The sequence below is a fragment of the Dromaius novaehollandiae genome, chromosome 2 (genome assembly GCF_036370855.1).
Source record: "Dromaius novaehollandiae isolate bDroNov1 chromosome 2, bDroNov1.hap1, whole genome shotgun sequence".
NCBI classification, from domain to species: Eukaryota; Metazoa; Chordata; class Aves; order Casuariiformes; family Dromaiidae; genus Dromaius; species Dromaius novaehollandiae.
The window spans coordinates 47,998,541-48,013,830 of NC_088099.1; the positions used below are offsets into that span (position 1 = coordinate 47,998,541).

General features: G+C 38.1%; 1 protein-coding gene across 5 annotated transcripts in view; it reads left to right on the forward strand.

Annotated features, from left to right (window-relative positions):
* NEK11 (NIMA related kinase 11) overlaps positions 1–15,290 on the forward strand; it is a 110,530-nt gene that overhangs the window by 66,742 nt on the left and 28,498 nt on the right. For all 5 annotated transcript variants that reach the window (XM_064506397.1, XM_064506399.1, XM_064506400.1 and 2 more), the window contains 2 exons: positions 9,864–9,988; positions 15,171–15,231. In XM_064506397.1, the coding sequence (XP_064362467.1) occupies positions 9,864–9,988; positions 15,171–15,231 (186 nt within the window). The remainder of the gene's footprint in view (positions 1–9,863; positions 9,989–15,170; positions 15,232–15,290) is intronic.

A 15,290-nucleotide genomic window follows, 5' to 3' on the forward strand; every position in this document is an offset into this window, starting at 1 on the left:
TATTTTTCTCATTTAAGGAGTTCTTCCCTAAAAATATTGCCTTTGGAGAGCTGATGGTATCTTGCTTTGGTTAGAGCTTGCATTTAAATCCTTCTTCTATGAGGGCAGCCCTAGACCTACAGATATCCTTGGGAATTTTGTGAAGTTTCAGAATGACTTATGTTTAGAGTAATTAGAAGCTTCTATGAAAAACTGCGTTGTCCATTATCTTCAACTTTTTAATTAAATGCTTCAGCTTATTTTTATTGAGAAGCTGAGGCCTTTCTATCCATCAGGAATTGAATTCTATTCATAAACCCACCAGGAAACCTTTTCCAAAGCAAAGTACTATTCAGTATGCCTAGCTACATAAATCTTTTCACAGCTTCACAAAAATTCACAGCTTACTTATTACAGAAGTCTTGCTCCTACAGCTGTTCAGAGGGAAGCTTGCAGAATGAAATAAATGTAGACTTTAAGCAGCATTTGTATAAAAAAAAGCCAAACACTTTGAAAGTGTGGGGATAGCAAAATATGTTCCTCTACAGCTGGCACTTTTTTTCTGATGTATTTTTCATATTGATTTAGTTTGGCATTGATAAATAGGGCCTACCTCAACATTTAACCTTGATCAATGACGACAGTTAAAAAGATTCTGGCTGATTCTTTTTAAAACCTGCCCTGGGAGTCCCTTCACTCATTCCGGAGCATAGCGTTAAAGAACATTTACAAAACACTCTACGAATTTAGGAAGCAGTTAAAAGCAAATGTATCAAAATTAGTATAACATTTTTGGGGATATATACGGATTCCTTAGCAGGCATTTACACGGTTTAGTGTTTTGTAGCTTCCTTAGATCCTAGTTTTGATTGCAGATCAGTTCTACATACAGGGCAATGTAACTACACTGCACTATAGACTCAAGGTTAAACCAACATAAATAAAGGCACACCAGGCATTTACTTGCAAACAAAGCATCAGTGAACAGGATGATACAGAGAAACACTGAATAAGTGCTTCCCCTCCAAAACAGCTTTGTAGCTCACTTATCAAACTAAGCAGCATTTCTGGGGAGCTCGGACAAATTGCATGGTGACATCAAAAGCTGGAGCCAATTCCAAGTGGGGAAGAATTTGTTCAGAAAGAGGATGCAAACACTGAATTAGTTTGCAGTTCCTACCAGTTTAGCCTTTAGTCCTTGTGACTGTCAGACAAATAGCTGGGAGGAAGTGAGAAGGTGACACAAATAAAAGAGCTTAGTTTACATTCTCCTGCTATTTTATCTGCTGCATTGAGCAGAGTGTGCCCCTGAGATCTAGCAAATACATTGACTTTCACCTGTTAAATTCATCTAGTTGTTTAACCTCTCAGTGCTTTGTTGTTCCTAGATTTACTTGGCTGCAGTCATTTACTTGTTTTTGTATAGGTCTAAAATACAACTTACTTTGCTGTTCATATCCAAATTAAATGTATTTTACATTTACCTTTGCTACATCCAGACTGTCACAGCCACTGAACTGCTTACCCAAGTTTGGATCTGAACCACGCCATTCATTTTTGACTCTTTCAGTAAGTTCTGGCCATGAAAATATTCCCATTTTAAGTCTTGAAAAAAGCATAGCTGAACAGAACCCAGAGGAAAGGGTTGTGACTTTCCTAAGGTGCAGAGATTTTTATTAGCGCATGGATTCTCTCCTTCCCAACACTGTCATCAAACTGAGAAGGAAAGTATCAGGCAGTCTCTGCTAAATGAAGCAGGAATACTGAGATTTTATTTGAAAGTATGCTGTGACTAATCAAAAAGTTTAAAATGATTGAAAGGCTAAGGTAGTTTTAGACTGATGTTTTAAGGTAGTTTCATGGTCAGTTTTCTTTTAATGACAGCCCTTGCTGTGTTCCTGCTGGACACTATGCAAATAATAGGGCAGCCTTTACAATAATAGTGTCTCTTCATGCATAAAGGAAATGGCTTCCAAAGACTCACTAAGTGCTCTCTGTTATTGACTTCATTGTTATATTGTTCTTTCTCTTCATCCTCCCATTAATAGCAGAAAGATTTCTGAATATTTAGAAGACCCTTAGGAGATTTGGGAAACTTTAAATGGTGCTTGAAAAGTGGCATGACATCGTCTTCAGTGTCACTGCCTACCAGAGCTCCCCTTTCTGTATAGACAACAATTACAAAAATAGGACCACCTCCCCCCAAAAAAACCTTAGGGAAAAAAATTGTGATGAAAGTGATGTTTCTTGCTGTTCTTTTTTGTTAACAACACCTTTTTAGCATAATTATTATTTCTAGTTACTCAGAACCTCTTCCTTTCCTCCTCTCAGGCTCTCCCTGTATACATATTGATCAAATACCAGGGGATGGGAGGTCTGAAAAAAACAGTGTCCTTGAAATAGAGGGTTTTTCTTGGTAATCTCTTTTTGGATAAAGAAGTAATTTTTCCTTGTAAAAATATTTTGAATGAATTATTTCATTTCTAACATCAAGTCATAGAAGACCTCCATAACGCTACTCTGATTTACATCCTCTTTATCTCCATTTTTCCTACCCAGTCACAATTGTTAAATCATCACTCAGTAAAGCCCACAAGTTAATCAAAGCTTTTACCCTTTTATAGTACTAAAACCAAGATTATGAAATATCAATGTTTAATTATTGCTGTATTTCTAGTTCTCATTTAGAACAGATCATTTTACTTCACAGCTATAGTGTATACAGCCATGTCAGAATGTATTTCTTTTAATGACTGCTTAGTCCTTTTATGCTTAGGCAAAAGGCTGGCACAAGACATTCATAGACACAAAAGTTCTGTTAGGTCCCTTAGTTCATTTCCCAAACTGTGCTCGCCTGGAGTCTTTTAAAGTCTAGTTTAGAATAGCCAGACGAAAGCTTCCTCTGACCTTCTGAAAAATGAAGTTTTGTAGCTTAATAATGCATATCTCATTTGAAGCTGACCAAAGGACATCAATTCTGTTTGATGGCAACTTTTAAATTTAAGTTTTTGTCCTGCCCTGGAAGGAAACCAATCTGTGTGAATTTAAATTATAATATTGGAGTTGTCTTATTTTTGCCTAATCATGTGCGTGTTGACCTGGACTGTGGAGGGACCCAGAGCCGTTGTTCTTATCTACAGTTTTTCATTCAGGATTATGTAGCACAGGGAAGTATATCTGTACATTTCAATCCTCTCTTCTAATTATGGAGCTTCAAGTCTTTCTATTTTCTACCTTGACGCAATCTTTATGATAACCGATGCGCTATTCTGAAGAGTGTTGGCCAGCTCTGTTCACCATCTCTTTTTGCCAGTGATTTCTGAGAACATGGTTTTTTTGCAGGGACATGGAGAAATAGGCGTGTTTCTTCTCAGCTTGTAACAGTGTGTGTTAAATATGTACATGAGCAAATATATTAGGGGTAATTCTGGTAATTCTGAAGAACTGGTTTATGGAGCATCATGTAATCACACAATCATAGAGTAATTTAGGTTAGAAAGGACCTCTGGAGGTCACCTAGTACAACCCCCTGCTCAAAGCAGGTCTAATCAGATCACTTCCAAGGACAAAGATCCCACAGCCCCTGTTCAAGCATTTGACCACCCTCATGGTAAAAATAGTTTTCCTAACACCTAATTATAGTTTACTATGTTCCAACTTGTGTTTGTTGCCTCTTGTCCTATTGCCATGCACCTCTGAGAAGAGTCTGCTTTCGTCTTCCTTCTGTCCTCTGATCAGATAGTCATGGACAGCAATAAGGTTTCCACTTTGCCTTGTCTTCTTAAGACTGACCAGACACAGCTCTCTCAGCATCTCCTTGTATGCCAAGTGCTCCAGCCTCCTGCCCAGCTTGAGGGCCTCTGCTAGATTCAGTCCAATATGTAATACCTACTTTTACAATACTATCTGTACTTATTCAACATCAATAGTTGGGGAAACATATCAACAAATACAGTTTTTTATAGGCACTGAATCAAAACAAATTTTGATTAACAAGTTTTAAGAGTTCTACCCTTAAGAAACTAATTTAAGGGAGAAGGATTTAGATGTGATACAATTATATCCTCAGGATGAAACAGTGACAGTACAGGTAACTGGGTGTGAGCTCCACTTTCTGTGCAAACCTATTTCAGAATAAAATATAGTTGCAAGTTGTGTCATGTAAAATGAGTATGTCAGATTTCAAACAGGCTGAATGAAAAGCACAGAGCTTCAGGTTTGAAGTGGTATGAAATACTACTGGGTCACCTCAGGTGTAAGGTTCATTGGTTAATGACAATGAGAAAAGACCTGTCAGCTTTTGAAACAGTTCCTTCCTTGCCCCAGCTTCTATCTTTTAGGACATATTATCTGCTTCTATATCAGTTGCAACATTTATTCAGTTGCAAACTGCTATACCTTCACAAAATCTTTACGTTGTGTTTGCTGTTGCTTTCCAAGTTACCAGTAGGTGAGAAGATGTCTTTTGGGTTGCATTCTGATATTGCATTATGAACCAATTTGGAATTCTCTGATGAGTTTCCACAGCAAGAAAAGGACATCTCTGCTTTCCTGATCAGGTCCTGCCTGTGGGCTGTTTTGCAGCCCAGCTCAATGCAGAATCAGAAGGCAGGAGAAGACTTTGCACTGTTCTTGCCTCAGTTCCCAGCCTATACCCAGTTCCTGTAGCCGCCTTTGCAAGGGAAGCAGTGTAAATTTGTGTGTTCTGGCTCCCCCTTAATTTTTCGGGGACTCTATGGCAATGCGTGGTAGCCAATAACTGCTGCTATATAGCATTGATTTTCGGTGCTTCAATTCATGCCACCCTAACTTCAAGAATGCATTATATCTCATGACAGTACATGTTTGTCAAAGTAGCTGAATGATTTGCTCCTCACTTTGGTGTTTGTAGTGCTTTGGGAATGAGGAGGGCAGGTACGTGGAATTAGCAAGTTTTCTCCTTAAGACTGGGAAGTGACAACTGATAGAATCCAGCCCTTTCCAGAGACACAGTAAAGCTGTGGGGATAAAAAAGTACACTAGTCCTTAAGGGCCAAGTGTGACTTGGTTATTGTGAATATGAGTGGTGAAAATGAACATACATCATACAGTTCTGTTTCATTTTTCCTTCTTCTCTGTTATTTTAAAAAACATAAATTAACCCTATTCCTTGGCTTCTACATGCAGCGGTATTTTAGAATGCTCCTTCTATATACCAATTATAAATATGACTTGAAGGCAGGAGAAAATTAAAGATATTTATCAAAGTATTTTCATCTCATTGGAAGAAACTATTGTTGTCACCAAGATACCGTGCTACCTGGAAAAAGCTTTTGGTAGATTAAGCAAAATATTATAAGTATTGCATTCTTTCATTTTTTGCATAGTTTATCTTTTTGGGAAATAACTGTGCTTTTATGAATTTTTTAGATAACTAATTTTTTATCCTTGGTTCCACTGTTAGCATCATGGTATATGTAGAAAGAAATGTAAAGAGAAATATAATTATTTGTAGTTTTTTCTTTTGAATAGCTAATACACTTTAAAAATACCAAGTGTCTTAATGATATGCCTAGAGTGCCTTGCAATTTGTAAGCAATACCTGAGTTTGTTCTGAATGAAGTGCTTTGTAAGCAAATAAAAGGTACTGTGACTGACCTTAGTGAGATATGCAAAGCTAGATAAAATGCAATGTATTTTCAGAGAGCAAGCCTACAGACTGTGGGGTGAGAGGGTGCAGAAAGAGCAGTAAAGACTGTGCTCCATAAGGAGCATATAAGTATGCTGTTTCAGAGGGAGAACAGGCATCTGAGGGGCAAATTTATTACAATGGCTTTCAGGCACCAGGCATCATGTTTAGCCAGGTGGCCCAGTATTAGAAAACCGTATACTGGATGTTACCACAACCTTTTTTTTTCCAGGAATCTGTGAAAGTAGAGTCTACCTACCTACCACACGTAGGCAGCACAGATCGACTTTGCTGGTGACTTGGGGTAGTTTTATGCTTGGGCAGGTCAGCATTGCTGTGTGAGCACAGTAAGTCCAGTGGGCTGCAGGTGGTGACAGGACCTTCTTACATACATCACTGTTCTTCTCCCAGTCCAGCTGTTGAAACAGTGAGACAGGATATTCTGAGTCCTGCAGCAGAATTTTTATTTTCTCTTTCAATATGGAAGGCTGGACATTAACCTCACTAGCACCACTTCTTTTTCCAAAATAACTTCCAGGCACAAATGGAGTTAATTTCTATTTTATGTCAGAGCAAAGGTTAGAATCAAGGCCCTAGCCTTGGAGTCCCTGCTAGGCTATGCAAAAGTGAGTAAGCAAGAGTCAAAGAGACCTAGCCCAAAGAGCAACACTTCAGTGAAAGCTACTGCTGTGAAACTACAAACTGAGGATATTTCTTCTGTGCTACATTGCTGAGAAGTGGAACTGCACCAAGAATATTCTGGAGATTGTGGCCATAGTCAGCTCTTCACCACCTGGCTAGTGGAGATGAAGTGAGGATGAAGTATTCGGGATAGTGGGAAAACTCAGGTAGCAATCATACTGGAGGATGCACTGCAGACAAGGAAGCAGCTCTATGTGGAGCCCAGCCTCACCTGATGATGCCTGCCTTGAGCCAAAAAGCCTAGCCAGACTCAGTTTATCTGCACTGCACTAAAGTGTGGAGAAACTAAGTGCTTTTCAAAGAATGGCTGTGGATTTTACTCTGTCTGTTAGTGTCAGGTCTGGTGGAAGTGAGTCAGTCGCTGCTGTTTCTTTAGTGTCTCTTGCGGTGGAGCAGTACCACACAGTGCTAGGATATTCAAGCAGGTTTGGTGGGTGGCCAGCTTGGGTACAGCTTGCCACAATGACTCATGATACCTGCTGTGCTAAAGCCAGCTAATTTGTTCTTGAAATCAGGCTGATCCTGAGTCTCAGCTAAATAAGCTGTTCTGTACCCAAATTAGCTCTGCAGAGAGCCAGAGCTTTGTCTCTGCATCTGTAGCATGTGGACAACTGGGATTTGACTCTCTTTAGTAGGACTCAAAGAACTCTTATATGGAGTGATACATACTAAATGAATTTGCTGATATTTTGAAGATCCCTTCTTTAAAGATGCTTGTCATAAAAAAAAAGCTTTAAAGACGGCCTGGGCCTTTTTTGCCTTTTCTTTTTTCTTTTTCTTTTTTTTTTTTTTTTTTGTAGTATATAATAATATAGAGAAACCATTTATTCTTCTTTTTATATTATGGTTAGTTCACATGCTCCAATCCACTGGACATACCGATTTCTTTCAGAAATGTCATTTGGAATAGTATCTGAACCGAGGCTAGTAAACGTTTGTGTCCTGAACTATCTCTTTTCAGTGTCTGAACTAGCATTTTGTTATGTTACTGAACTTGGATTAATTAGCCATCCACGAATATAGGTCAAAACAATTTCACAAATGGTAAAGTAGGCAGTTTTGAAAAGGATGCGAAAGCTGATGTGGAGCTGGGATGCAGCCGGTGTCAGCATCCCGTAATTCTGAGGCATCGGCAGCTCTGTGGAACAACCTGCCTACTCATGGGCTGTTTGCAAGCTATAGGGCTTTAGTGAAGCCAGAGCAGATATTTTGACCTTATAAGTAATAAGACTAATTTTGATACCTTGTTTGGCTGAGGAGAGGAGGGTTGTGTTTTTCAGTATGACAGTAAACAAATGCAGAACATGGGAGGAGAAGACAACTCAGAAAACACTAGTGTAGTATGATGCTTGCATTATAATATAATAAATGGGCTGATTCATATGTATGTGAATGCCTATATGCTAATAGATATAATGCAGATGAACCTAATAAAATTATAATAATTACAGGAATGGTAGCCTCCTTGAAAGAGAGAAAAATTAGTGCTCACTTAATCTGGAAGAGAAAAGGAGACATGTCTTCACTTAGTAGTGTTCTTCCATGATAAAAAGGAATGATTTGTAAGATCTTTTTTTCAAGATGAAGTGTTAGGCTTCTCTGTCAAATGGCACTTTGAAGAACTTAAACGCAATAATAAATGCTTTCTTTTGTGGGAAAAAGTTTTTGGCTTTGTTGTTGTTTTCCTGGAAGCCACATATTGATCTTTATTTGAAACTAAGAAAGATGAAAAACAGAAAAAGGAAGGATGAGAAATTGTGTCAGTGCAGCATAGTGCTGTTATTCAGCTTGCGTAAAAGTCTTAGAATAGAAAAACCTGAGTGAAAATGTATCAGCATTTTGGAGGTAAATCAACTTTATAAAACAAGGAAGTGTTTGTAAAAATGCTCTAGAGAGAGCAGATGGTAGAGAGAATATTTCAGCAGCAGAGCTTCAACCACCTAATGCAGCAGATAAATACATTTTTACTTTTTCCCTGAGTACTCTTTTTTAAAAGATTAGAATGATTCCCCTTGCCAAATTCCAAGGGCATCTTTAAATGGATTTTTAACTGTATTCTCTTGTTTAAATACTTACATTTTTTATCCATGAGAAACAATTAGAAAAAGCTATCAGGTGTTTCTAATTTTTAATGACATGTTGTTTGAATTTAGTTTATTTCAAAGCAGGAACATTTAAAATAAGTCAGTTTGTATTTCTTTAAAGATGTAGCCTTAATTGGAAATAATGGGAGAAATCAGCACTAGCTAAAGTTAAGACTATGGTGATTCATGTCAGATGAATGTTAGGCTGCTTTTGTCTTCAAATAACATTTCTTGGAATAATACTAGCCAAAGAAGGATATCAACTTTTTTCTTTCCGAAAACCGTAACAGCATAAAAAAAAATCAGACCTAGACTTGGCTATAAATTATCTTCATGATAACTCAGGAAGGGACTGCCTAAAATCAAAGCAAAGGGATTAGCCCTCCCGGAATATCTCCCTCCACAAATGCTTCAGGCTATTGATAGACACAACTGCTGAGCCAGGCTTTCAGCTGCTATCAGGCCGTTTCTGTCCCCGACCTCTGTCACCCTTGGGCAAGTCTTTGCATTGCAGTTTCCCTTCCAGAAAAATGAAGATCCTGCTATTTCTTCAGAAAGCCACCAGTAAGACCACAGTTCAATCTCTGCTTAAAACTGAACACACAACTAAGGAGAGTTTGCTCAGTCAGGCGCAATCAGGCCTTGAGCCATTTTACTGGCTCATTACTTATGGAATCGGAAACAGTAAAGGATTTTACCCGGTTTAGAGTGGCTGTGGTGTCTTCTATGCTGTGATAAATATGCTGCATTTTAATAAATATTGTACTCCATAGGCTCATTGGTTATATTCACATTGCGCTTACTGCTCCTACTATAGCTTGTCAAGACATACTCTGAGAAAGCATGCCACCCAAGTATATGTAGCTTGACTTCTGAAAAATTTTTTTTTATTTACTGTGTTTTTGTTTTGGGGAAGTTTGGAAAAGAGATACAGATTTTATATACTGTATCTTTTAAACATTGGCCTGTTATATATTATTTTCCATAATAGCTTAGCCCCCTTATCCACCACAGCATATGCATGTTGGAGAAAACCAAGATAGGGCAAAATTTCACCTCATGAAAGCTGTTGCTCTTCCTGCAGGATTCAATTCAGTGCTGACCCTGCTCTGAGCAAGGCTGGACTAGGTGATCCCGAGGTCCCTTCTAGCCTGAGTTAAGCTATGGTTCTGTGATTTCAGCCCCAAATCAATAGAGATCCCTTGAGGTCATTAATTTGCGTATGATGAGGATCTGACCTTCTGACAGAGATGGTTTTAACACTGTCCTGTCATCAAAGGTGAACATTTTTATCGGAGAACCTCTCCCATGATTTCAATTGCAGAATGTGCTGTGATGTAATATCTGGGTGATATAAAATGCCTTGTATCTTGTTAAGATCATGCAGATTGTCTGTCTGTCTACCTGCTATAAACTCTTACCACCTTTAGAGATCCCTGAAGACCCACAAATCGCAGAAGAATATTATAATGATGAGTTTGAATCCTGTTCAGAAAGCAGTGAAGAGGAGGAGGATGTGGAAGCATCACAGACTGTCGCTAAGACAAATCAACAGGTATATGTGACCTTTGGGAAAACAGTATACCTTTGATGCTTGTTTTCTAAGGGAATATTAAGCTCACTCTCAGAGATGTTGTCCCACTGACATTACTGAAACTTGGTTTTGGTGGGAATATGTATGTGTGTGTATGTCAACACTATGAGGTCATTATGTGTGTATGCCTATGTGTACTTCGTCTGAGATAGTGATGATAGAGAATCTTGCCTTCCTTCAAGTTTAGGGATAAGATTCCCAAGAATGCCTTAGGGAGAACTGTTGCCAGTAAACTACATTGTCACCGTAAAACACTCAGAATGGGGTTCTCTCACATAATGTTAGCTATGTGTAAGTTAAGTTAAATCTGAGAGTCCACATTAAGCATAAGATCAGGGCTCCCTCTCTAATTCCTGGGGAAGGATATGCACCTCTAAACGCCACTTCTTCCTGCCTATTTTAGACACATTTTCTAGGATAAAATGACAAACTATGAGTTTAAACACCCGCGAAACTTGACCAGCAGTTTTTGGATCTTAGGCTCTCCCAAGCATCACAGAAGGGATCAATGAAAAGGAAACTTGTTATTAGAAGGCTTAAAGCAGCTTTATCAGGTGAGGCTGCCGCAAGAAAATTTTAGGGATTGCAGTTTGAGAAAAGGTTGGAGAGTATTGGAAAAGACACCTAATTTATATCTGGTCAAAATGATTTGAAGTGAATCTTGTCTTTAGTGATCAAATCTCAGTGAAATCAGTGACTTAAATACCCGTCAGTTTTGAAAATGGGTCCCCCTGTGACATTTAGGAACAATTAATTTTTACCCTAGGCCATCCACTTAAGGCACTGTGTACACTGCCTGTGAAAACATAATTTGAACAAATAGACATATTCCTTCAAAACATGAAACTAACTTTTGTTGTTTCACTATATAAACTTTAAAGTTCAGGAATGGTTTGTAGAGTAATGTTCTATAGAAATAATTAGTCAGTTGTAAATCAGCGGAATATTTAAGGCAATGCTTTTGTTGCAAATGTGCAGGATGCTGGGTCTGCGTAAACCGAACAAACCCCAGACACACAAACTCTCTGTCACTTGGTAAATCTACCACAATGTAATCTTGAAAATAAACTACGGCTCACTTTTATCAGACTTTAAATATATCTTTTTCCTTTCCAGAATGCCTTTTAAAATTTTTCATTCGACTTTCGTTGAAGGTATTGTTAAGTGTCAATCAATCAATAGTGTTTTTGAACAGGCAGACTGCTGCTTACAATTAACGAAGGACAGAAGATAAAAATAGATTTGTTAATAATGCAGAATAAGTTCGGTATTGGCAGTCAGATTTGAGCAGTGACATTTAGTCATTCTGTAGCTATTCACAATTTGGTGATGACAAGAGCTAACACCGTGGGTTAGAAGAAATGCTCCACTGACATCTCTTTTCAGAATCCAGTCCTTTAAGGACTATGTGGCTTCAATTTACCAACAGTCCATGTGCACATATTCCATTAAATCTCTTGAATTGGCCTACACAGAGTGATTAGCAAACACAGTCTGTGAATGTTTGCCTTTTAGAACTTCCTCTGGTAAAGAAGCAAATTGTCTGTCTGTTTTTTCTCATACCAACCAGCACCTTTGATAAGGTAGCACTGTATTTCTGGATAGTGATGCACTCACCTTTTATTTTTCTTGGAAAGTGAGCCAAATTTTAAATTTTCCCTTTTTCACGTGAAAGATTCTACAGGGAGTCCAAAATCAAAGCAGCCCGGACTTAGCTGTGCAAATATAGGCACCTATGTCTGAACTAGTTGGCTCTAGACTCTACAATTAGGGAAGATAAACAAGTAATTTTAGGGCATAATTTATGTTATCTTGCAGTATACATCTAACATAGATCGGATGAAATATGCTTAAAAGGGCTTCCCTCTCTCTGGCCATTATAAAGGGATCTGTAGTTTTTAGTATGCATGGGACATCTTTGTTCTGGATGACAACAGTTCTGTGAGATGAATCCCACTCAAAAGTAGGTGGCATTGTGCTCAATATTAACAATATTAAACTTCAAAATCTACCAGAATAGATGTGACCTTGATAGTATATTGCAGGAGATTGCTTCTGCAGTCATCTACTTCATACCAAAACTCCTACTGATCTCAGTGGAGACCAGACCAGACCTCTGTTACTACTTCAGAGACAGGATTCATACACTTCAACTCTTCCTTCAAAAATACAGTCACAAATTAAGTTTTTGGAAGACTGTGCTATGAATGAAGCCATTCCACTGTATCTCAGGATAAGGACCTGTAGGGTATTTACTTTCATAATTGTGCATAATCTGCAAACCTCTCAGCTGTCCAATTTTTGTTTTACTGGTTTCTTTTGTGCAGAGTGAGTGCAGAAATGCTCCAGTCTGGCAGTGCTCCTTGGTGACCCCATTAACACTTCAAACAAAGATTAAAAAAAAGTCCAATCTTCATGCAATAGTGTGAGGTCAGAAAAGTCATCTAATTGAACAGCACATTGGAGTGCACGATGTAGAAAGAGATCTGGGCTTATTTATTCAAACTATGTTAGGCTTCCACAGATGCCAAGGTAGACTGAGGAATAATGGCCTTGCTTGGGATGCAACACTTGTTCGGTTAAGAAGGTAGAGTAAGGCACTGGAGTTGTATAATTTTAAAGGTTTAGGATGGCAGCTGGGGCAGCTGTTTTCCCCTTATTGTTATCTTCTAATACAGCCTGTGTGCTTTCAGCTACGTGATCCAGTTGTAGATGTGGAGTTACCACAAGGTTCAGCTCCACAATGTGCATCCAGACAGCTCATCTTTGTTGTAGCATTGCAGTTTAGTGTCTCTTCTCCCTCTCTTTCCTTGCACAAAGTCAGATTGCTGGATTTCAAGCAGGAATTTTCCAGTTACATTTCTGGACTTTTGGCTCCTTTATCTGATGGCTCTTTTTCACAAGTTTTTTTCAAGGAACACTGGTTTTCTAATTGCAGGAGAGCTAATTAAGGGAAAAATATAAAGGAGAATGAGAAACTCTTTCTAAAAAAGAATTTGAAAGTATGAAGCTCACCAGAGGTTACATCTTGAAAAGTTAGCATTCAGTGAGAGTTTCACATTGGCTTTGATTTAGCTGAGATGCTAATGTACAGTTTTTACTGCAATTTATTATCTTGGTCTTTGTGTTTTCTTTTAGTGACAAAAATAATAACAGATTCGCCCTCTTCGTTATGACAAGAAGCCTGCTTATATGGTACATTAGCCCCTATTTTCAATTTCCAGGTTTTAGGTCACTCCTGAGATCATCAAACCAGATAATCAACTGGCATAAATTATTATACCTCCAGTGGCCTCAGCACTGGCTGTGGGTAGTCTGTGTGCCAGCACTCAAAAAACTCTCCACTGGATTCCTAACGCATGCCTCGGCACGACTCATTGCAATTAGAATGTGGTTCATTAGTTTTGAATTTGAAATGTCCAAGCAGTCTTCTGTGCTGGCTCTTGCATGTAAGAGAGCTTCTCTTCTGTGTATCTGTCAGATTCCCTTTCCTATTCTGTAGGACTTTGTTTTCTCTGCAAAAAGAGAAATATTAAAGAAATATATTAAAGAACTATATTAGATAAAATAGCTGAAATCCTCTTGGACTGTTAAATCCAAGTGGAGAAAAAGCACAGGCAGTTTCACCTCAGTGCAAGTCAATTAACTGTTCATTCAAGTGCTAGAGAAGAGTTCCCCTTCTTCACTCAGGTTTTATACCTGGATAGCCAATTTAGCCTAGCTAGTTCCTTGAAAGCTACAGCTTTCAGTGGTAGAAGTGCATCCTTTGCCTCACAGCATAATGAGAAAGTTCAGCTCTGTTGTGATGCCTATGGTAAGTGTGCCCAGCAGTGAGGAGTCCCAGGCTTTGGAATTACACTATATCCCGTCGAAAAAATGGTTTTATTAAAACGATTGTATTAGTATTCTGTGTAGTCCTTTGCCATGTTTTTGTCTCTCTGTCCATGGATTTGCAGTTAACCAAGATGCTGATTCCTGTTTGCGAACCTCAGTCAAAATAGCAGGGCCTATTTCTGATATAAGCATATGAAACGACTTAGGATCGTAAGAAGTGAGATCATGCTTATCCATAACACCTCTCACTTGCACAGAAAGGCCACTAGCCAGCTCACATTTATTGCTGAAAAGTATTTGAGAAACTCTTTTCTATTAAGGTATACTAGCAGTTCCTCAGTTTGAGGATTTAAAATGGATATTTTGAGTAAGATCACCTAAAAATACAAAGAAGATTGTCCTTTGTAGAAGCTAAGGTGAATATAGTTTGTTTTATGCCCATTAATTGTTTTAAAACCACAGACCCCATTTTAAAATAGGGAATTTTGGCAGATTTTTTCACCAAGACCAAGATTTTGACTTTTTTAAATAACCAAGAAATGCCATGCTGTTAAATAGGATGTGATGACAGATTCTGGTAACTCAGGTTTTTCTCTTGGACTCGAACAAATTCTGAACTGCTTCTGGAGCACAATCTTTGCTTAATGGTCAGCTCTTCAGATCTCATCAGTGTACATGAGTAACATATCACATTAAAGATATCATGACAGAACTATTAATTATCTGTCTGCTAATAGAAAACTTCAAATAGAAAAGTGCTATTATCTTTTTTTTAATCAAAACATTCTTAATTAGTAATTGTTAATAGATAGTTAATAGATAGTAGTAGATGCAATTAAATGAAACACAAATATTAACTCCCAATGCCAGCTGTCAGAAGCCTAAGAAATGTTGGCATAGTTAAGAAGCTCCCAGTTTCTTTTTTCAATGTAATATTATTTCAGGTATTTCAGGACTAACTGATGCTAAAACATTGCTGAACTTTCAGAGATTGCATGCCATCCTCAAAAGTAATCATATCTTCTTTAAACTTCATGCATACTTGTTCTACACATACATGTTTTGCAAGGATCCTGACCTAAATAATTGTTTGTATATAATATCATCCCCAAACCTGATGTTTTAGGAGAAGAAAACATTGAAAAAGCTCTGAAAAATATATTCCTGTCTTACAATTCTATACTCTAGTGCTAGCACTCATTGGTGTGAGTGCTATCCTTTTTGTTCGTGGGATCATACCTCTGGTACAGAATGTTTATATTTAAGTTTGTCTCACACTAATGCTGTTCCTTACGTTTTTCATCCACAGGACAGTGATATTGAGGCAATGGTCGAGTATTTGGAGTGTGTCCTGAATAACAGCTCATTGGGTAAGATGGTATCTTTTCTCTAAATAAAATAGCAGCATTTATTCTTTATTCATCATTAG